Here is a 22302-nt window from a genome sequence, read left to right on the forward strand (position 1 = left end):
CACATGCCGCAGAGCGGCTGGGCCCATGAGCCATGGCCACTGAGCCTGTGCGTCCGGAGCTTGTGCTCCGCAACGGGAGAGGCCACAACAGTGAGAGGCCTGCGTACCGCAAAAGAAAACAAACAAACATAGAATAGGCAAACAGTGTATGACACCTTCCTCTGGCTAGTTATCCAAAGGAAACAAAATCATTATAGTGAGGGAAATATTTGCCCTCCATTGACCATTACTGCATTATTCACAGCAGGCAAGATGTTGAAAGAACCAAATGTTTGTTGACAAGTGAATAGATGTAGAAAATTTATGTCATCCATAAATTGTGACATTATTATGACAGAAAAAGACAGACATTTTTTTGGAAAGTAGAAATATCAGACTTATAGCGCCGTAGAGTATAAAGGTTCTTACAAGGGTTTGGGTAGTGTGGTAACTGGGGAGATGTTGGTCGAAGGATACAACATTCAGTTGTAAATGTGTACAACATATACCTCTCATGTACAGCATGCTGACTATAGTGAATCCACTGTGTTATTATATACTTGGAATTTCCAGAGAGTAATACCTAAGTGTTCTCAGCACACAGATACAAAGATTACTGTGAGTTGGTGGAATTGAAAGTTACCTTATTGTGATTATTATTGCACAGTGTTTACATGTGTAAAATAACGACATTCGATGACTCATATGTACACCATTCTTACTCATCAGTTATACCTCAGTAAAGCTAGAAAAAAAAAAAGAAAGTGGGGGCTGTGCTGGACTAGGCTCCTGCGGGTGTTGCTCAACACAGGCCTCCCATTAGATCATTGAGGCATTTTTCATATACATGTTTTGTACCCTTTGACCAGAGATTTCACTTAATATTGTCGGTGTGGGGTCCAACCTCAATAATATTTGAGGTGCCCCAGGTGATTCGAATCTGGATGTATCATTGAACATCAGGACTCTGGGTCCCCCCATTCCTGAGGGCTGAGATCTGGGCTGAGGGTGAGGGCTCTGCTCTGCGTGGGGATGGATCAGGGCTGGTCTGTGACCTGCAGGGGATCGTCGGGTCCCGCTGAGGTGCCCGCTGCTGCTGGGTACGTGAGGGCCTCACCAGGAGGGGAGCCTGATCTGAAGAAAGGGTGGGGAAACTCCTGTGTAGGTCTCTGTGTGGGAGTTACTGTCCTGAGTCCCTCCTGGGACAGTGGGCAACAGAGGACCATCTGTTCCCCATGCTGAGGGCTTCCCTGTGTGTGTGGTGGTGACTCAGGAAGGGGGTGTGTTGATTCTAAGCATTAAACAGCATGTTTCCAACTTTCAGGGTCAACATCTAAAGAGTATTGCTACCTGGGTAAGAAGCCCGGAAGAGGAGGAAGAGGAAAGAAAAGGAGTCAGAAATGGCTCTTTCTCAGGTAAAGTTGTATTCTCAGCTGATTCTTCTGTCTGTCCTTCCTGAGATGCCCTTCTTTGGGCTCACTAATCTCTGACTCTGAAGTATCCCGCCTGCCACCTGTACATTCACTGTCACCCGGTTCTTTCCCTCAGGGCCTGTCATCTCCACTTAGATCCCGTCTCCCCATGACCCAGTGACCTGGAAGTTGTGAAGAGGCTCCGCTGGGTGTAGTCCTGGGCAGGGCTTCACACCCATGGATTAGAGACGTGGTGTTAGTGCTATTGGGCAGCCGGGATTTTTTAGGGCCCCATCTGGATGCACTGTCCGCTCTCTGTAAACAAGGGTAAAGATGCTGCACATGGAAGTCAGATACTAATATGCACAATACCTGGTAAAATCTGGAAATCATACCAATTATGGGCAATTTGTTCAGACTTTTTTAAGGCAATTAAGCTAAACGAGTGAATCGCTGACTTCAAATCTTAATGATTGTGAATGGAATGGAAAGTTCAGAAACAGACATCAGTGATAGAGGGTGTTTTAGACCATTAGCAAATTTAGTCTCGAAATCAACCTAAATCTCTGACAGTTGGAAATTCTTCATATCACTTTCATTACCTCCATTCCTCAGAGGTTGTCTTTCTTTTTTTTTTTAATAAATTTATTTATTTATTTATTTTTGGCTGCATTGGGTCTTTGTTGCTGTGCGTGGGCTTTTCTCTAGTTGCGGCGAGCGGGGGCTCCTCTTCGTTGCGGTGCGTGGGCTTCTCATGGCAGTGGCTTCTCTTGTTGCAGAGCACGAGCTCTCGGTGTGCGGGCTTCAGTAGTTGTGGCTCGCAGGCTCTAGAGCGCAGGCTGAGTAGTTGTGGCACACACATAACTACTTACTTGCTCCGCGGCATGTGGTATCTTCCTGGACCAGGGCTTCAACCCGTGTGCCTTGCATTGGCAGGTGGATTCTTAACCACTGTGCCACCAGGGAAGTCCCTCAGAGGTTGTCTTTTTACTCTGGGTTGTATCCTGTGACACAGAAATTTTTAGCTTTGCTGTAGGTAGATTTACAGCTTCATCTTTTTGCTGATAGATCTAGTTTCTCTGCACCATTTGTTATTGAGACTGCAGTTTCCCCTTCGTAATCTTGGCACCCTTGTCTATACATTTTATATATATTCAAAGGCTTATTTTTGATATTCTCGTCTGTTCCACTGGTTTATGTGTCTGTGTTTCTGCCAGTACAACATCATCTTGATTACTCTGTAATGTGTTTTGACATCCAAATATGATGGCCTCCATCTTCTTTTTCAAGAGTATTTTGGCTCTTTGGGATCCCTTGAGATTCCATATGAATTTTAGTATGATTTTAGAGCACTTTGGGTAATATGGTCATTTTAAGAATATTATGTTTTCTAATCCATGAGTACAGGGTATGTTTCTATTTATTTGTATCTCCTTGGACTTCTTTTTGCAGCATTTAGTAGTTTTCAGTATACAAGTCTTGCACCTCCTTCGCTAATGCTTTCCTAAATATTCTGTTCCTTTTGATGCTAGAGTAAATTGAATCGTTTTCTAATTTTCTTGGCCATTGTTCATTGTGTACAGAAATGCAGCTGAGTTTTGCGTGCTGATTTTTTTTTTTTTTTTTTGCGTGCTGATGTTTTATGCTCCAGCTTTTGTGAAGTTGTTCTTTGAAATAGTTGTTTTACTGTGGAACCTTCTTAGTTTGTACATCTATAACCTTGTCACCTAAAAGAAAAGATAATTTTACTTCTTTTTCAATTTGAGTAGCTTAGAATTCTCTTTCTTGTCTAATGGCTCTAGCTAGGAAGTTTATTACTTTCTTGAACAGTAGTGCAGAGTGTGCATCTTTCCCTTTTTTTGTTGTAAGCATTTATCAGTGTAGACTTCCATTTTAGTACAGCTTTGGTTACCTGTGATAAATTTGGTATGCTGTGTTTTAATTTTTATTCAGATATTTTTCCCATTTCCTTATAATTTCCTCTTTGACCCACTGCTTCTCTAAGAATGAGGTGCTTAATTTCCACATTGGGGGGATTTTCCTGTTTTCCATCTGCTCTTTATTTCTAGTATCATTTCATTGTGCTTATTTATTTATTTATTTGGCCACTTCGGCTGGTGGGCTCTTAGTTCTCTGACCAGGGATTGAACCCGGGCCCTTGGCGGTGAAAGCACGGAGCCCTAACGACTGGACCGACAGGGAATTCCAAATTTCATTGTGTTTGGAGAAGATCTTTTTTTTATCACCTCAATCATCTTAAATTTGTTAAGATTTGTTTTGTGGTATAACGTATGTTCCGTCTTGGAGAATGTTTCACATGTGCTCCCGAAGGATGTGTTTTCTGCTGTTGTTGGGTGGAGTGTTCTGTACATGTCTGTTAGGTACAGTTGTTCTATGGTGTTGTCCAATCTTCTGTTTCTTTATTGACCTTTTTGTTTTCATGCGTATGTAAAACTAGAGTCTTGAAGTCTCTTACTCACGTTTTGCTCTAGTCTATTTCTTTCTCTATTTCTGTTAATGTTTGCTCCATTTCGCGGGGAGGTCTAATGTTAGATGTATATATATATATATATATATATGTATTTACTTATTTATAATTGTTATATCTTCTTGGTGATTTGTATCTTTTATTATTATATAATACCCTTTGTGTCTTGTGTCAGTTTTTCTCTTTAATTAAATTTGTCTGATATAAGATTGTCACCTCTGCTCTTTTTAACATGGAATATCTTTTTTTTTTAAGGTTATTTATTTATGTATTTATTTATTTTGGCTGCGTTGGGTCTTTGTTGCTGTGTGCGGGCTTTCTCTAGTTGTGGCGAGCAGGGGCTACTCTTCGTTGCAGTGCTTGGACTTCTCATTGCGGTGACTTCTCTTGTTGTGGAGTATGGGCTCTAGGTGCTCAGGCTTCAGTAGTTGCAGCACGCAGCCTCAGTAGTTGCGGCATGCGGGCCCTAGAGCACAGGCTCAGTAGTTGTGGTGCACGGGCTTAGTTGTTCTGCAGCATGTGGGATCTTCCCGGACCAGGGATCAAACCCATGACCCCTGCATTGGCAGGCTATTATTAACCACTGAGCCACCGGAAGTCCCGGAATATCTTTTTCATTCATTCACTTTTTGCCTTTCGATGTCCTTAGATTTGTAAATGTTCACCGCTTTTACTCTTTGACCTGCTCTCTCTCTGTTTCTCACTCTAGGTCTCTGTTTTTCCTCCTGTTACTTCCTCTAGTGGTCCTTGCTCAGGCACACTGTACAGTGGTGAAAGGCAGGAGTCCTGGCCATCCCCCTTCACTCTACTGTAACTTTTGAGGGTATGCATTGGGTGTTTCCTTCTGATCATGATGTTTGTTGAAATCTTCTTGCTTAATAATGATATGTTTTTTGTGAAGATTTTTAATTCTACACATAATTGTAAACTTTAATATTGTGATAATTTTTTCTTAATCTATTTAATTAGTATATAACGGTAATAACTTTTCTAATTTTGAATCAGTGTTTTATGGGTGGAGTACACAGACTGTTTTGCATTTGTTAATACCTACTTGTGTACATTTTAGTGGATAAAATTTTATTTATATTTTTGACTCTAGGTATTTTATAGAGATTGGAATTTAAGTGTTCTACACTGTTCATGTTAGTACCATTTAGTGACACTGATACTTTTTCATGGTCCCAAAGGTGCTAAAATTCACATGAGTAACATTGATGATGGAAAAATGTTCACGAGAACTCCTCTCATTCCAGTTGATTGTGTGTTTACATATGTGTCCATGAGTTCATGGATTTGCAAGTCTATGTTTTGTTTTGTTTTTAATATTTATTTATTTATTTACTTGGTTGTGCCAGGTCTTAGTTCCGGCAGGTGGGCTCCTTAGTTGCAGCTCAGAGGCTCTTTAGTTGCAGCACATGGGCTTCTTAGTTTCGGCATGCGAACTCTTAGTTGCCACATGCATGAGGGATCTAGTTCCCTGACTAGGGATTGAACCCGGGCCCCTTGCATTGAGAGTGTGGAGTCTTAACCAGTGCGCCACCAGGGAAGTCCCAAGTCTGTGGTTTTGATAAAAGACAACATGATTTCATAAGTCTGTGTTATACCTAATTGTAGTTCAATCAGTCTGTGTTATACCTAATTGTAGTTCCATTTGTATCTTTTTTTAAAAAAATTATTTATTTAATTTATTTATTTTCAGCTGCGTTGGGTCTTCATTGCTGCACACGGGTTTTCTCTTGTTGCGGTGAGCAGGGGCTACTCTTCGTTGTGGTGTGCAGGCATCTCATTGCAGTGGCTTCTCTTGTTGTGGAGCACGGGCCCTAGGTGCGTGGGCTTCAGTAGTTGTGGCACATGGGCTGAGTAGTTGCAGCACGCAGGCTCTAGAGTGCAGGCGCAGTACTTGTGGCTCATGGGCTTAGTTGATCCAAGGCGTGTGAGATTTTCCCAGACCAGGGCTCGAACCCATGTCCCCTGCATTGGTAGGTGGATTCTTAACCACTGTGCCACCAGGGAACTCCCCCAATCGTATCTTAAATATATTCTTTGGCCTTGTATGTTTTTACACTATCATGTTAATGGTTCAAATAGTAGTAAGATTACTAACATTTTATGTGCATTTGTGTGTGTGTCCACATCTATAATGACGTTTTATGCCCTTCCATGGTATTCTCCTTGAAGTTAAGTTTTCTCAGGTGACCCTCTATCCGTGTACCTTTAATTCTCTTTCTGTTACTTAAGTTTTTCTTCTTCTTCTTTTTTTTTTTTTTTGCAGTACGCGGGCCTCACTGTTGTGGCCTCTCCCATTGCAGAGCACAGGCTCCGGACGCGCAGGCTCAGCGGCCATGGCTCACGGGCCCAGCTGCTCCGCATGTGGGATCTTCCCGGACCAGGGCACAAACCCACATCCCCTGCATCGGCAGGCGGACTCTCAACCACTGCACCACCAGGGAAGCCCTAAGTTTTTCTTCTTGATCTTCAAATCAAGAGCCAAACTTCCTTAGTTTATGTGCTTGTGTATTGTTTCTTAGTTTCTTGACCTGAATAGAGTTTCTCAGTGTGTTTCTGACAGTTTTCTCCTCTGTAACGTGGGAACAGATCTTTCTCTAATGAGCTCTGATGATGATTAAAAGCTTACACCTGTAAAACATTTGCAGTAATGCTTAGTATATGTTAAATATGCAGACACCTTTAGTCATTGCTGTTGCTATCCTTATCATAATTTAAGATTTTGACTTTTCTTTAAAGCCACTGTTGGGGACTTCCTTGGTGGTCCAGTGGTTAATGGGCCTTCCGGGCTTCCCTTGTGGCGCAGTGATGGAGAATCTGCCTGCCAATGAAAGAGACATGGGTTTGAGCCCTGGTCCAGGAGGGTCCCACATGCTGCAGAGCAACTAGGCCCGTGTGCCACAACTACTGAGCCTGCACTCTAGAGCCCACAAGCCACAACTACTGAGCCTGCATGCCACAACTACTGAAGCCCGTGCTCCTAGAACCTGTGCTCCACAATAAGAGAAGCCACCGCAATGAGAAGCCTGTGCACCGCAACGAAGAGTAGCCCCTGCTTGCCACAACTAGAGAAAGCCCACGCGCAGCAGTGAAGACCCAATGCAGCCAAAAATTAAATAAATAAATAAATGCATAAGTACGTAAATAAATTTATGAAAAAGAATGTGCCTTTCAATGCAGGGCACTCGGGTTCAATCCCTGGTTGGGGAACTGAGATCCCACACGCCACAGGGCAACTAAGGCCATGCGCCGCAACTACTGAGCCCGTGAGTTACAACTACTGAAATCCAAGTGCTCTGGAGCCTGCGCACCACAGCAGATTGCCTGCATGCTGCAACAAAAGATCCTGCACACTGCAACGAAAGCTCCCGCATGCTGCAATGAAGATCCCGAGTGATGCAACGAAGACCCAATGCAGCCAAAAAAAAAAAAGCCACTGTTGACTCTGTCATCCTTGAAGATACCACTCATAGCGTAGCTTACCTAGATATTAAATATCACTCAGTGTGTAAAATATAATATATAACACTTCTGCATAGACAATCCATTGTTGAATTTTATTTGTATGTATTTTATGTATTGACTACAAAAGGAAAAAATCCATTGATTGATGGGGGATATCATAATGTTAAGAAAAAGCCTAAGAAATTAAATTAGAGAATGACAATTTCCTTCACATAGCTTTACATGGATCTGTCAGAATATTTACTTCAACTGAATTGATCCTTACTCCTCTGTCCTCTTCTCATTTTGTGTGAAAATAAGAACCTCCTCAGGGCTCTTTGGTTAAATGTGTTTTCATTTCAGACACAGTTGACCTTCAAGGATGTGGCCATAGAATTCTCTCAGGAGGAGTGGGAATGCCTGGACCCTGCTCAGAGGGCCTTGTACAGGGACGTGATGCTGGAGACCTACAGGAACCTGGTCTCCCTAGGTGAGGATAACTTCCCTCTAGAAGTTGGGCTCTGCCCTTGGGTATCCTTCCATTTTCTCTTGGGAGGCCCTGTTTGCTTGACTGATCCAAAATCCCTATTATCTCAGACATTGAAAAGCTTCATGATGTGGCATCAGGAGTTTAATCCTACCTTTCCTTAGATGATCTCCCCACTTCATGATTTATCAGGGGTTGTTTCAGAGTTTATGTATTCATAAAGCTGAATGGTAAACTTTTAATATACCCACGTTCCTATTTTTCTACTCCTGTGCTTTTGAGTTAGGAGTTCTAGGAAGTGAGCTACATTTCTGCATTTTATACTGTTCCGTGTGCATTCAGAAGGAGGGGAAAAGTGGGTGAATTTTTGAAATATTTTTCTAGATTCATTTGTAATCTTCAGTTGAACAAAGAATTAGAGTTCTGGAAAAGTCACAGGAAATCACCTTTCTTTCTTCTTGTGTGGAGGGATTTCTGTTTCTCAGCTGAATATTTTACTCACTTTGTAGCAAGAGAAAGAGTGCTGGGCTGTTGAGAGTGATGTGAATGCCTTTGAGCATGTATCAAAGTGTGAACATAGGTCAGATCTCAGAAAGGCCGAGAGGAAACCTCGTTATTAATAGTGTTTGGTTAACTCTCCCCTCATCGGAGAGTTCTGTGGGAATACAGAAGATAATTTATTATTGTGAACCCTCAGAGGAAATTTTTCTTCTCCCCAACTTACCACGTTGTCCTTCAGCATGTAAAATGTGTTCTTTTACCCTCCAGTGGTACTGCAGCTCTACCAGAGACAAAGGCAAAGTCTTTATCGTGATCTACCACACTCTGCCATCTCGTACCTGTGAACTAGTTGTTGCTTGACCTTGAGTAGCATGAGGTGGGATTTTTTTAAAGGGGTCTCCTACCCCCTCATCTCTCCTTCAGGGCATGATTCCACTGGATGCTTAGTTCTCAGTCCACATGGATAAGAGCTGATGCCTCCAGACTAATCCCTGAACCTTTCTTGGTTCCATCCCCATTGGATGTTTTTAGAAGACCCAGACAGAAGATGGGAAAACACTGGCTGCTCTTTGATTCCATCTGGCACCTCAGAACCTGCATGGAGCTGTCTCAAGTCCTGTCTACTTCTTTTGTTCTCCTCTTGCCACACAGTTCAGGGATGTGTGTCCTAGCCCTGTTGGTTGGATCTTCTGTTATTGTTACTTAGGAAAACTGTAAGGACAGTGTACAGAGAGATCCTCTTTTAATTTTTTTATTTTGTTTTTATTTTTTATACTAATTTGGTTGTGCCAGGTCTTAGTTGCAGCAGGAGGGTTCCTTAGTTGTGGCATGCGAATTTTTAGTTGTGGCGTGCATGTGGGCTCTTGTTCCTTGCATTGGGAACGCAGAGTTTTAACCACTGTGCCACCAGGGAAGTCCCGAGATCCTCTTTTTAATCCCCAATCCCTCATGGGGGGAATATGTGCATCTTTCAGGCTTTTTGTTTGGCATCTGTGGGTAGAGCGCATGGTTCCATCTGAAGGTCCTATAATATCTGACAAACATATCTTGTATTTTTTTCACTCGTGTACCGCTCTACCTAGTCTACCTTCCTGATTTTGTATTCTCCTAAGTTTGCATGATTTTGCCTCTGAAACTTGCTTTTTTAAAATATTTTTATATTTTTATTTTTATTTTTTTTTGGTGATATGCGGGCCTCCCACTGCTGTGGCCTCTCCTGTCGTGGAGCACAGGCTCCGGACGCGCAGGCCCAGTCGCCATGGCCCACGGGCCCAGCTGCCCCACGGCATGCGGGATCCTCCCGGACCGGGGCACGAACCTGCGTCCCCTGCATCGGCAGGCAGACTCCCAACCACTGTGCCACCAGGGAAGCCCTGAAACTTGCTTTTGAAATACATAGTCCTGGACTTCCCTGGTGGCACAAAAATAAATAAATAAATAAATAAATTCATTTAAAAAAAGAAATACATATCTTCCCCTTTGGTAATCATAAGTTTGTTTTCTATGTCTGTGAGTCTCTTTTTATTTTGTAAATAAGTTCATTTGTACCTTTTTTTTTTTTTTTTTAAAGATTCCACATATAAGCCATATCATATGATATTTGGCTTTCTCTGTCTGGCTTACTTCACTTAGTATGATAATCTCTAGGTCCATCCATGTTGCTTCAAACAGCATTATTTCATTCTTTTTTATGGCTTAGTAATATTCCATGGCATATATATACGACATCTTCTTTATACATTCACCTGTTGATGGACAGTTAGGTTGCTTCCATGTCTTGCCTATTGTAAATAGTGCTGCTATTAACACTGCAGTGTATGTATCTTTTTCAATTAGTGTTTTTGGGTGGGGTTTTTTTAAAATTATTTTATTTATTTATTTTGGCTGCATTGGGTCTTTGTTGCTGCCCATGGGCTTTCTCTAGTTGCGGAGAGCGGGGGCTACTCTTTGTTGTGGTGCACGGGATTTTCACTGCAGTGGCTTCTCTCATTGCGGAGCCTGGGCCCTAGGCACATGGGCTTCAGTAGTTGTGGCATGTGGGCTCAGTAGTTGTGGCTCGCGGGCTCTAGAGTGCAGGCTCAGTAGTTGTGCACAGGCTTAGTTGCTCCTCGGCATGTGGGATCTTCCCGGACCAGGGCTTGAACCTGTGTCCCCTGCGTTGGCAGGTGGATTCCTAGCCACTCACCACCAGGGAAGTCCTTGTTGTTTTGATATTAAGTTGTATGAGCTGTTTGTTTATTTAGGAGATTAACCCTTTTTCAGTTGCATCATTTGCAAATATTTTCTCCCATTCTGTGGGTTGTCTTTTCATTTTGTTTATGGCTTCCTTTTCTGTGCAGAGGCTTTTGAGTTTAATTAGATCCAATTTCTTTATTTTTGTTTTACTTTCCATTACTCTAGTAGGTGGATCCAAAAAGATACTGCTCCGGTTAATGTTAAAGTGTTCTGCCTATGTTTTCCACTGTTCTGTACTTTTAGAATGTTTTATGCTTCTTCATAGGTACATAGTTTTATAAGAGGTATTTAGAAAAATATTTGGTTGATTAAATTGTTTTGTCAAATTCTTCACTTTCTTTGTGCTAGATTAGTTTTCCAATTCAAAACTGTCATGTGCTTTGGGGTCATGGTGGAAAAATACACTTTATTTGATAGCTAATACCAGTTTGTTTAATGTGAGAGTTTTTGTCATAGGTTGTTTGAAAATAGGGTGCTCTAAAATAATTAGAATTACCTCTGATCACTTTTTCTTTAGCAAAGAATCCTATTCTTTTTTAAAAAAATTTATTTATTTTTATTTTTGGCTGCGTTGGGTCTTCGTTGCTGTGCATGGGCTTTCTCTAGTTGCAGTGAGCGGGGGCCGCTCTTCATTGTGGTGTGCAGGCTCCTCATTGTGGTGGCTTCTCTTGTTGCGGAGCATGGGCTCTAGGCATGCGGGCTCACTAGTTGCAGCACGTGGGCTCAGTAGTTGTGGCACACGGGCTTAGTTGCTCTGTGGCATGTGGGATCTTCCTGGACCAGGGCTTGAACCCGTGTCCCCTGCATTGGCAAGCGGATTCTTACCACTGAGCCACCAGGGAAGCCCCAAGAATCCTGTTTTTTTTGCTTTACTACAGTTTTAAGATCATTGTAGGTAGTTTCTTAACTCTCTTTGAAATAAGTACTATTTTTAGAGTAGTATCATGTATGTAACTTGAAATATTTATTTATGAATTACAATGTGTTGGATACATATGATTCTTTGTATCTTGTAGATATTTCTCGTATACATGTGATCAAGAAATTACATCTAAAAGCAAACACTGATAGAGAAGAAGTATTCCAAACCATAATGCTGCGAAGACATGAAAGGAATGAAATCAAACATTTTTACCTCAAGGTTGTCCAGGAAAATATTTATGACCTTGAGTCTCAGCGGAGAGCTGAGGTAAGAAATTACAAAGGCATGACTATAACCCATAACCAAAATCTCATTGGTAAGAGAGATGGACATGGTAGAAGTACTGCAGGAGTTGAGCTTATTGAAAACAGCCTTGCCTTAAGCTTTCTGGATGACCTGCATATTTTTAAAAGTGAAGAGAAAATTAATGAGTTTACTCAAGCTGACAAGACTATTAGCAGTAATGCCTTATGTTCACCACTTCAAGGAATTTCTTCTGGTGTCCAAACCAACATTTCTAATATACATGAGAGTGATTTTATGCATCCATCATTACTGACAAAATACCAGAAAGCACCCAGGGAAAGACCTTACAAATGTAATCTGTGTGGCAAAACCTTTTTTCAGGGATCACACCTCAGTAGACATCAGATCATCCATACCAGAGAGAAATTACATAAATGTGATATATGTGAAAAAGTCTTTAGTCTAAATTCAAACCTTATAGTTCATCGGAGAATTCATACTGGAGAGAAACCTTACAAATGTAATGAATGTGTAAAGGTGTTTAGTCAGAAATCAAACCTTGTAGTTCATGAGCGAATTCACACTGGAGAGAAACCTTACAAATGTAGCGAGTGTGGCAAGGTCTTTAATCAAAAACAAATCCTTGCAACTCATCAGAGAATTCATACTGGAGAGAAACCTTACAAATGCAATGAGTGTGGGAAAACGTTTAGTCAGGGCTCAAAACTCAGGCGTCATCAGATAATCCATACAGCAGAGAACTTACATAAATGTCATATATGTTGCAAGGCCTTTAGCAGAAATTCAGACCTTGCAGTTCATCAGAGAATTCATTCTGGAGAGAAACTTCACAAATGTAATGAGTGTGGCAAGATCTTTAGTCAGAAGTCAAACCTTGCAGTTCATAAGAGAATTCATACTGGAGAGAAACCTTACAACTGTAATGAGTGCAGCAAGGTCTTTCGTCAAAAAGGCACCCTTGCAAAGCATCAGAGAATTCATAATGGAGGGAAACCTTTCAAAAATAATGAGTGTTGAAAAGACCCTACTCACATCTGAACCTTCACTACACATCAGATAATAAATACAGAGGGGAAACCATATTAATGTGATATATACGGGAAGGTCCTCATTCAAAACTGACAGTTTAAATTCATGGGAGATTCATAGTGGGAGGAAACATGCACATTCATGACTGTGGCAAAACCTCGCTTACCATCAGATAAGCCGTACTGGACAGTAATCGTAGAAATGTCATAAATGTCTCATAGTTTTTAGTCAAAATTTGTACCTTAAGGTGCACCAAAAAATTCATACCGGAGAGAAACCTTACAAATATAATGAGTGTGGCAAATCATTTATTGTACTTTGAAGTCTAACTTAGTATCAGGTAATCTATATTGGTGAGGAACTTTAAGCCAGGGTTTTAGCAAGTGTACACATCTTAGCTTCATTGGAAAAATCATACTGGAGAAATATCAGGTAAATGTATTTACTTTGCCCAGGACTTTAGGCAACAAATTCATTCACCAAATAATTCATTCTGGAGATTATTACCTCACAAATGCAATGAATGGGAAAAACCTTTACTCGGGGCTCACATTTCATCAATCATCAGATAATCTATACGCGACAGGACATTACAGATGGACTGAATATGGCAAAGCTTTTTGCTTGTGCCTTAAACTGAGGGTTCACCAAATACTTCATACTTTAAAATGCAATAGGGACTTCCCTGGTAGGGCAGTGGTTAAGAATACACCTGCCAATGCAGGGGACACAGGTTTGAGCCCTGGTCCGGGAAGATTACCCATGCCACGGAGCAACTAAGCCAGTGCGCCACAACTACTGAGCCTGTGCTCTAGAGCCCGCGAGCGACAACTACTGAGCCTATGAACCACAACTACTGAAGCCCGTGTGCCTAGAGCCCCGTGCTCTGCAACAAGAGAAGTCACCACAATGAGAAGCCCGCACACCACAGTGAAGTATAGCCCCCGCTCGCTGCATCTAGAGCAGCTAGAGAAAGCCCGCGCACAGCAATGAAGACCCAATGCAGCAAAAAAAAAAAAAAAAAGTAAAGTAAATAAAATGCAATAAATATGGCAATGTTTCAAATTATTACTTACTTGTCGCTAGATATCAGAATATTTATCCTGGAGAGAAATCACACAGATGTAATAAAATTTAATCACTCTCCTCATCACCCTGGTTGAATCCTGTTTCTTTTACCAACACAGTTTTATCCTGTCTTGGTGCTTTACAATAAACGCTAAGAATGCACCATTAGGCTGTCAGGGTGGAAAGAATCTAGCAATTTCTTTCGAATATGGAATCAAACAACATATAATTTGGGGATTATATACTCATAATTTGTACTTGATTATTCCCTCCACTGTATTCCAGAATATTCAGATGGCTATAATGCAAGTAGCATAGCAGTTTATTTCAGACTCTGAATTTTATTGACACGCAAAAATTGAACAGGGTAAATTTAAAGATCTGATTGGTTGTATTGAATGATTCATGAATTGGGCAGTATCCCACCTAGAAATTAAAGAGGTCCTAAACGGTGCTGTACAGATTGGAAGGCTTTTATGGGCAGTAACTTGGTGGGATAAGAATGTTATTAGTAAAAGAAAAGGTTCTTTCAGGCAAGGTTACCTTTTCTGGGGGAAAGTAGCACCAAAGTCTTAGTCTTATCCTGCAGATTACCTCACTAGTGTTCAGGAAACTCCAGAGTGATTGGTTTAAGGTGGCATTCCTGCGAGGGGTGAAACTGCAATTACTTCTTGGTTTTCTGTCTTGGGGGCAAGTGAGTCCACCTTGTGAATGTGTGTGCAACCTCATCCCTATTCATGAATATGCGGTGTATGAATGTATTTCTTCATGATCTTTTTTGTGCCCAGTAAATCTAACATCGTGCACCTTGATTTACATGAAGGAAAAATAGGAACATAGAAGCACATAAAAAATATTAGAAAGATTTAAAATCATCCAGTTTCACTTTTGTCCTTGAACCGCTCAGTAAAATAATTTGAAAATAACAATGTTCCTGAGTATTAACACTAAACAATATACAATGGGAAGATTTTTGCTTGATAGATAAACTCGAAATTTCACATATCACCACCAAAACAGTTTTTTGTTGTTGCTAGTTTGCACTTGTGGCGATTCACTGGGATAGGGTGGAACTCCACGCAAAGGCTAGTTTGGTCATTTAGATTGATATTAATGTTGAAGTGTTATGAGAATGTTTGTTATGTAATTCCGCTTTCTAGGGGGACAGGGAAGAATACCAGGGTGTTCAAAAAATGGTTTGACATAACAGGGAATGATTAATGACTTGATGTATTAAGGTGATTACTGGATCGGGCTTAGGGAAGGCTAACCAGTTATGTTTTGAACTTCCAGTTGGTATCAAAGAAGGAAGCCCTCAGACTTGATCTTCTTCACCACATAGGCCAAATAAGGAGAGGTTATGGTGAATCTTAATATATAGTTGTAAGTAGGCAAACATCAAAAAATGATGTGAGACTCTTTAATAAAACACTGGAGGGGTGGGATAGGGAGGGTGGGAGGGAGGGAGACGCAAGAGGGAAGAGATATGGGAACATATGTATATGTATAACTGATTCACTTTGTTATAAAGCAGAAACTAACACAACATTGTAAAGCAATTATACTCCAATAAAGATGTAAAAATAAATAAATAAAAAATAAAACACTGGATGTTTACTCTTGAAAATCCTGTTTTCTTGGTTAGGAAAGACCACACTTTTCTTTATGCTACTAATATATTTCATTTCTTTTCCTGCACCACATGTACATTCCATTGTTCAAGTTGGATTATTTTATTTTATTTTTTGGCCGGCTGCTAAAAAATGGATGTGGACAGATGAATGGATATATGTGGTACACGTATACAATGGAATGCTACTCAGCCATAAATGAACGAAATAATGCCATTTTGGGGAACATGGGTGGAGCTAGACATTATCACACTGAGTGAAGAAAGTCAGGAAGAGAAAGATAGATACCATATGATATCACTTATCTATGGAATCTGAAATATGACACAGGGAATTCCTCCTCAGTCCATTGGTTTGGACTTGGCGCTTTCACTGCGGCGGCCCAGGTTTGATCCCTGGTCCGGGAACCAAGATCCCGCAAGCCAAGCAGTGGAGCAAAAAATAATAAAATGCGACCTAAACGAACCTATATTTGAAGCAGAAACAGACTTACAGGCATAGAGAATAGACTTGTGGTTGCCAAGGGGGAGGAGAGGTAGGGGAGGGATGGACCGGGAGTTTGGGGTTAGTAGATGCAAACTATTATATATAGAATGGATGGACAACAAGGTCCTACTGTAGATCACAGGGAACTATGTTTAATGTTCTGGGTTAAACTGTAATGGAGAAGAATATAAAAAAGAATGTAGGGAGTTTCCTGGTGATCTAGGGGTTAGGATTCGGGGCTGTTACTACTGTGGCCCAGGTTCAATCCCTGGTCAGGGAACTGAGATCCAACAAGCTAAGCAGCATCACCAAAAAAAAAAAAAAAAAAAAAATCAATTTGGTTTTTGGAAGTGCTGTAAAGATTTTATTTAGATAAGTTGTCTAAGATATCTTTATACTAGTTTACTAAAAATTAATGTCTAGAAATGCTTAGTTGATGATATAGCTAAACAACTTACTAGAGAATCAATTATCCAAAGACTATTAAAATTTGTATTTCAAATTACAGTATTAAGCAGTATGTTCCATGATTAATTTTCTAGTATAGTAAAATGTTTTTTATACACTTTTTGTTTTTGCATTATTATTTCCTCCCTTGCATATTTCCCTTGTTTTGCAACAAGGGGTGTATAAATCAGTGGGTTGTTTTGGGACTTTTGTGATGTGATAATGCATATAAGCAATGACACAAAGTAGGTGTACTGTAAACATGATGGAAGAGTTATTTCGGGGCTTTAGTTCAATGAAAGAACTGAAATGGCAAAACAGTGCCATGAAATCTTTTTTTCTGGGAGTTGGCTATGGTTAGGTGCTTGAAAAGCAAGTGTGTGGAGGTAAAGAAGCATGCAGTGAAGAGAATGAAAATATCATGATACATAAGAAAGAAAGACCGAAAGAATCCAAGTATGGTCTGTGACAAGGAGATAATCCCCATTGCCAAATTCCTGGAAGTCATTCTGTCCTTTCCCAGTGATGTATTCACATTCATTGCCAGAGGATCTTACAGAGAAAAGATTTGTTCTGTTTAGCATGACAACTGACACCTGATATCCTCCACTTAGAGTTTCTTCCCATCCCCAAATGATATATTTTTCTTTGATAAGTTCTTGATTTTGATTAGTGAGAGTCACTGTTATTATTGCTTTATGCATAATAAGATATTGGATTTTCATCTCTGAAGAAAAGTACTGTTTATTATTTCATGAATGAAGCAGCTTGGCACAATGACAGGTTTAAAGACTTATTTAGTCCCATCCCAGCAAGTGGGTAAATCAGGAATTGAATCCATGTTGACTGGCTTCAAAGAGAGGTATCTTAACCATTTTGCTACTCTAATAAGCCAAGTTATTTAAATCCTTCAACCACACAACATCTATCGTCAATTTTACGAGTATAACTTGCCATTTTTAAATCGACTATTGTCATATATAATTGTGGTTATGGTAACTTCCTATTATGTCAATCCAGTTATACCTCTTTCATTGCAATTTGCTTTATTGTGCTTCAAGATACTGCATTTTTTTTTTTTTACAAATTACAGTTTTCTGGCAACTTTGCATGGAGAAAGTCTTTGGGCCATTTTTCCGACAGCCACTTTGTGTCTCTGTGTCACATTTTGGCAATTCTCCGAAAGTTTCAAATGTTTTCATTATTATTAAATTTGTTGTGGCATCTATGTAAAAAAATAAATCCGCACAGCTCACACCCATGTTGTTAAAGGTTACTTGTAGCTGTGTGGGGTTCTGTTTTCCTCATTCTGTTCCTTTGGTCTGTGTGTCTGTCCCTCAACAAATCCCACACAATCTTGATTACTGTTACTATATTAGAAATCTTGAGATCATGTGGAATGATTCCAGCCACTTCAGTATTTTTGTGATGCTGTAGCTCTTCTCGTTCTTTTGCCTTTCTATATTAATTTTAGAATAATATTGGTTGTTCTATAAAAATCTAGATTGGAAATGCATTATACCTGTATGACAATTTGGGGTAATTTAACAATATTTAGATGTTGTTTTCCAATCAATGAATATGATATGTCATATTCAATATGGAATGTCATAAGTAAATGTAAGTAAAAGTTCATCATTGACTTCTTTCATTACTGTTTCATGAAAGTCAGTGTTTTGTTAGATTTACTCATTTTTATTGTTTCTTTTTTGAACATTCAAACATGATATTATATTTTTAATTTCAGTTTCCATTTGTAAATTGCTAGTATATACAATTATAGTAGATTTTTGGGCGTTCTTATATCATGACATCTTGCAAATTGCAGTTTTTCTCTCAGTTTCTGTAGACTCCTTTGACTTTCTACACACATCATTCCATTAAATTTCATGTATTATTGAATTATTTAATGTATTTAATTATTTTTGACCGTCCCTTATAGAACAGAAGCTATCTGAAAGCAGGGTATTGATTTTATCTGCTGGATCATCAGTGAGGGAATCATTCACGGCTGACACGATGAGTGAATCCATGTTGCCAGTGTAAACAAGGGTGCTGGAATGCACAGGCTCATTGACCAGTAGCTTTAATGGTCATGGAAGTATTTGTGGCAGTGGATTCCTTACTCCTGTGACATTACAACCTAACATTCTGAACATTTGACATAAATTCTCATGCTATATTTTGTTAACGCGGTGTGAATTCTAGGCAACATGTGCTCAACAGCTGTTAACTCATCACTTAAGTGATGTTTTCATAAAGTCTTTTTAAGCCACAAAATGTTTTTTTTAATTTATTTATTTTAAATTTTTGGCTGCGTTGGGTCTTCGTTGCTGTGCACGGGCTTTCTCTAGTTGCGGTGAGCGTGGGCTGCTCTTCGTTGTGGTACATGGGCTCCTCATTGCGGTGGCTTCTCTTGTTGCAGAGCACGGGCTCTAGGCGCGCGGGCTCAGTAGTTGCAGCACAGGGGCTTAGTAGTTGTGGCTCGCAGGCTCTAGAGCCCAGGCTCAGTAGTTGTGGCGCACGAGCTTAGTTGCTCTGCCGCATGTGGGATCTTCCTGGACTCGAACCCATGTCCCCTGCATTGGCAGGTGGATTCTTAACCACTGCGACACCAGAGAAGTCCTAAGCCACAAAATTTTGAATTCAAGATTCTTTCTGAAAGGCTTCATTCTGTACCCATCAGAAAATAATAATCCTGTTTATCAGGAACACCTGGAGAATGGTGACTGAAAGAAGTTGGAGGTTTATCATTCTCACATAAGAGGAAGTCCAGGGGGCGAAGTTTGTGATGTGATGGGTCCTTTGCCCCTTCTATCTCCATGAGCACTTAGTCTTTACTTTGCTTGTAGCAACATGGCTGCTGGATGACCAAGAAGGGTGACGATTGAGAACAAAACCCTTTTCATTTTCAGATTTTGTCTCGTTTTCAGCGAAACGTTAGTCTCACATGTTTTTCTAAATATTACCTACTTTTTAAGTGGCCATCATAGTTTTAATAAGAAATGTGAATTTTTGAATTTCATATTTCCACCTAAAGAACAGAGAAAAGTAAAGGGAAAAGATGTTAGGGACAGAGTATGTGAATGGAGTTTGTTCTTTATCCTGAGAATGAGATAATAGATGCTTACTAGACTTATTTCGGTAATTATTTCAATCTATGTAAGTCAGAACATCATGCTGTACAACTTAAACTCACACAGTGATGTAAGTCAAATACGTATCAAAACTGGGGGAGGGGGGAGCGGAATGTGATTTTAAATAAAGGCAAAACACTTTAGCAAAAAGAACAAGGCAATTTATAACAATTTAAAAAAATGTATTGCGTTTTTTTTGTTTGTTTTTTCGCGGTACGCGGGCCTCTCACTGTTGTGGCCTCTCCCTTTGCGGAGCACAGGCTCCAGACGCGCAGGCTCAGCGGCCATGGCTCACGGGCCCAGCCGCTCCGCGGCATGTGGGATCTTTCCGGACCGGGGCACGAACCCGTGTCCCCTGCATCGGCAGGCGGACTCCCAACCACTGCGCCACCAGGGAAGTCCTGTATTGCATTTTTAAAAGCAATGATTAGTGACAGAAATTATCATATGCCTTAGTCTTCCATCCTCAGATGCTAGGTTTCGTCTCTGAGTGTCTGGAACCAAGAAAGTGTTGAGTTTGTAGTCCTGGCTGAATGAAGAATAGAAAGGAAAATCTATTCTGTAAGGTGTCACTGTGAAATGGCCCATTCTACACTGGGAGTGTTTTTTCATTTCTCATTCTAGTGTGTAATACAGAGGCCAGTCTAGCTCTTGTTTCCTTAAACTGCTTAAATTAGTTCTAACTGCAGGAAATTTTCTGGGATCCAACCACTGCCCCGCAGCAACCCATTGTAGACCCACGTTTCCAACCACTGAATTGCTTGAGCCTCACGACCACGACATGCGAGCAACCTGCTGGCAAAAAAAGGTTTTTATTGAAACCGTTTCAGCTTGTTAGGAGGAAACATTAGCTTCCCACCTAAGTAGCCCACAGAACTGTAAGCTTTTACTCCAAGTTACGGAGAAGCACCAACTCTTCCCCGACACCCCGTACTCCGTTCACAGAACTGGGTCCCTCCTCGCCCCGCCCCTCGCCGCTAGCGCTCCGCTCAGGCCCCGCCCCCGGAAGCCCTGCCTCTAACTCCGCTCAGTTTCTTACGGAACCGGAAGTGGGGAGCTCGGAGTGAAGGTCGAGCTGTCGGGGGTAAGTGTCTCCTTTGAAGTGTAAATTTGTGCTGCCCGGCTCCCTTTACTCAAACCTCAGGGTGTTGCGAGTGACTGTGGGCCTAAAATCCCAGCGCCCGGCCCTCCTACCCCTGTAAATCCAGACGTCGCCGTTACGGGTCGGGTATCTTTCATTTGGGTTTGAATTCGCTACGCGACTGGTCCCTGCCCTTGGCTTTTCTGCCTTGGGTCCACGTACACACCGCCTTTCACTACATTTTCCTGCTTAAAACGCTTTAGTAGCTCCCCCCACACACCCATGTAACGTCCCCTTCCGCGAGGTGGACTCGCGCCCCGCAGCCTCGCCCTCTCGGCCCCTGGAGGGCAGCGCCTGCCGCCCCGCTCCCGGACAGGCCGCGTCCTCTCCCCGGTCCTGGGATTCTTCAGAACCGGCCCCTCTCCGGAACCCCCTTCTTCCCCGCCCCTCTGTCCTCGCGTCTCCTCAGGCCGGTCTTTTTGCTCTCCCGGCTTCCCCATCGTAGTCAGCCCTTCCTCTCCCCCGGCGTGGGGGGCGGGGAGTGACCTGGGACAGGCGTGTGACACCCAGTGTTCTTCCGTCCCAAGTCCATCTCGCTGGAAAATTTCCTCTTTTGATACGCGGGCGTCTTATTCAGTCACCATCTCTGTAAATACGTGGACGAGGGGGATCAGGAGAAGCAGAGACAGAGACGAACAGGAATAAAAAACTGAGAACGAGAAAAGAATGAGGGAGAATCGATGGGAATACAGGGGGTGGCTGAGGACTTGTAAAAAGACAGGGAAATGAAAGCGATAAAGCACTGAAATAGGTGAATAAAATAAAGAAGTAAATTTTTAAAAAGTCGGATCTCCAGGGATGGGAGAGCAACACAGGGCCCTGGGTCAGCGGCGGGACGGGGGTAACAAAGGAGAGGCACTTCACACAGAGTGGGCGAGAGGATGAAAGAGTTGGAAACTTGGGCTACAGAGCAACGTGGTGCTGGGAGAGAAAGAGGACAAAGTGTGACTAGAAGAGAAGAGGAAGAGAGAGAGAGAGAGCAGGAAGGAAGCGCAGCCATCTGAGATGCCAGATAGGGAGGAGGAAGGGCGTGTAACAGGGACAGAAAGGGTGTCACCCGAAGGGCAGAGAGGGAGCAGGTCGGGGAAGAAAGAGGCAGAAATACATAGAGATTTAGGGTAATCAGAAGGGTTGGGGAGAAAGAGCATCAGGAGGGGGAACAGGTTGCAGAGTTGGGCAGGACAGGTGTGAGGGAGGAAATAGGAGGGCAGGAACAGCAGCAGAGCAGAGGGGAACAAGAAGAGAGACAGAGACAAATAAAAAAATAGGAAGACATAAACCTCATGAAATGGAAACACTGTAGTGCAGGTAGGTGGTGGGAGCTGGCTGCAGATGGATGGTGAGTTGTTTGGATGTGGATGATTAAGTCGTGATACATGATTTGTTATTTTACAATGTAATTAATTTTTCTTTAATTATACAGATGAGGATGAGAATTGCAGAACTCCTGTCATGTGCATTTTGTAATTATTTGTATCAGAAGATAACTTCATTTGCAAACCCTGTTTAGCCAGGGGGCAGTGATTTGCTTCACTAAGTTGTGAGTTACCCACTTCTCTTTTCCTGACATGGGGCAGAGGAGTAGGGAGAGGACACGTGGGGCAAGAAATGATTGAATC

The 22302-nt window shown here is 41.5% G+C and overlaps 1 protein-coding gene across 1 annotated transcript; it reads left to right on the forward strand.

Moving 5' to 3' along the window:
• The first annotated feature begins 1284 nt into the window (after positions 1 to 1284).
• Positions 1285 to 15272, forward strand: LOC101317986 (zinc finger protein 836-like). The gene is made up of 3 exons (XM_073796712.1): positions 1285 to 1394; positions 7696 to 7822; positions 11572 to 15272. Exons 1-3 carry the CDS (start codon positions 1380 to 1382, stop codon positions 12759 to 12761), a joined length of 1332 nt encoding a protein of 443 aa, XP_073652813.1. The 5' UTR covers positions 1285 to 1379; the 3' UTR covers positions 12762 to 15272.
• Positions 15273 to 22302: the final 7030 nt, after the last annotated feature.

Source organism: Tursiops truncatus, chromosome 19 (genome assembly GCF_011762595.2).
Source record: "Tursiops truncatus isolate mTurTru1 chromosome 19, mTurTru1.mat.Y, whole genome shotgun sequence".
Lineage (NCBI taxonomy): Eukaryota > Metazoa > Chordata > Mammalia > Artiodactyla > Delphinidae > Tursiops > Tursiops truncatus.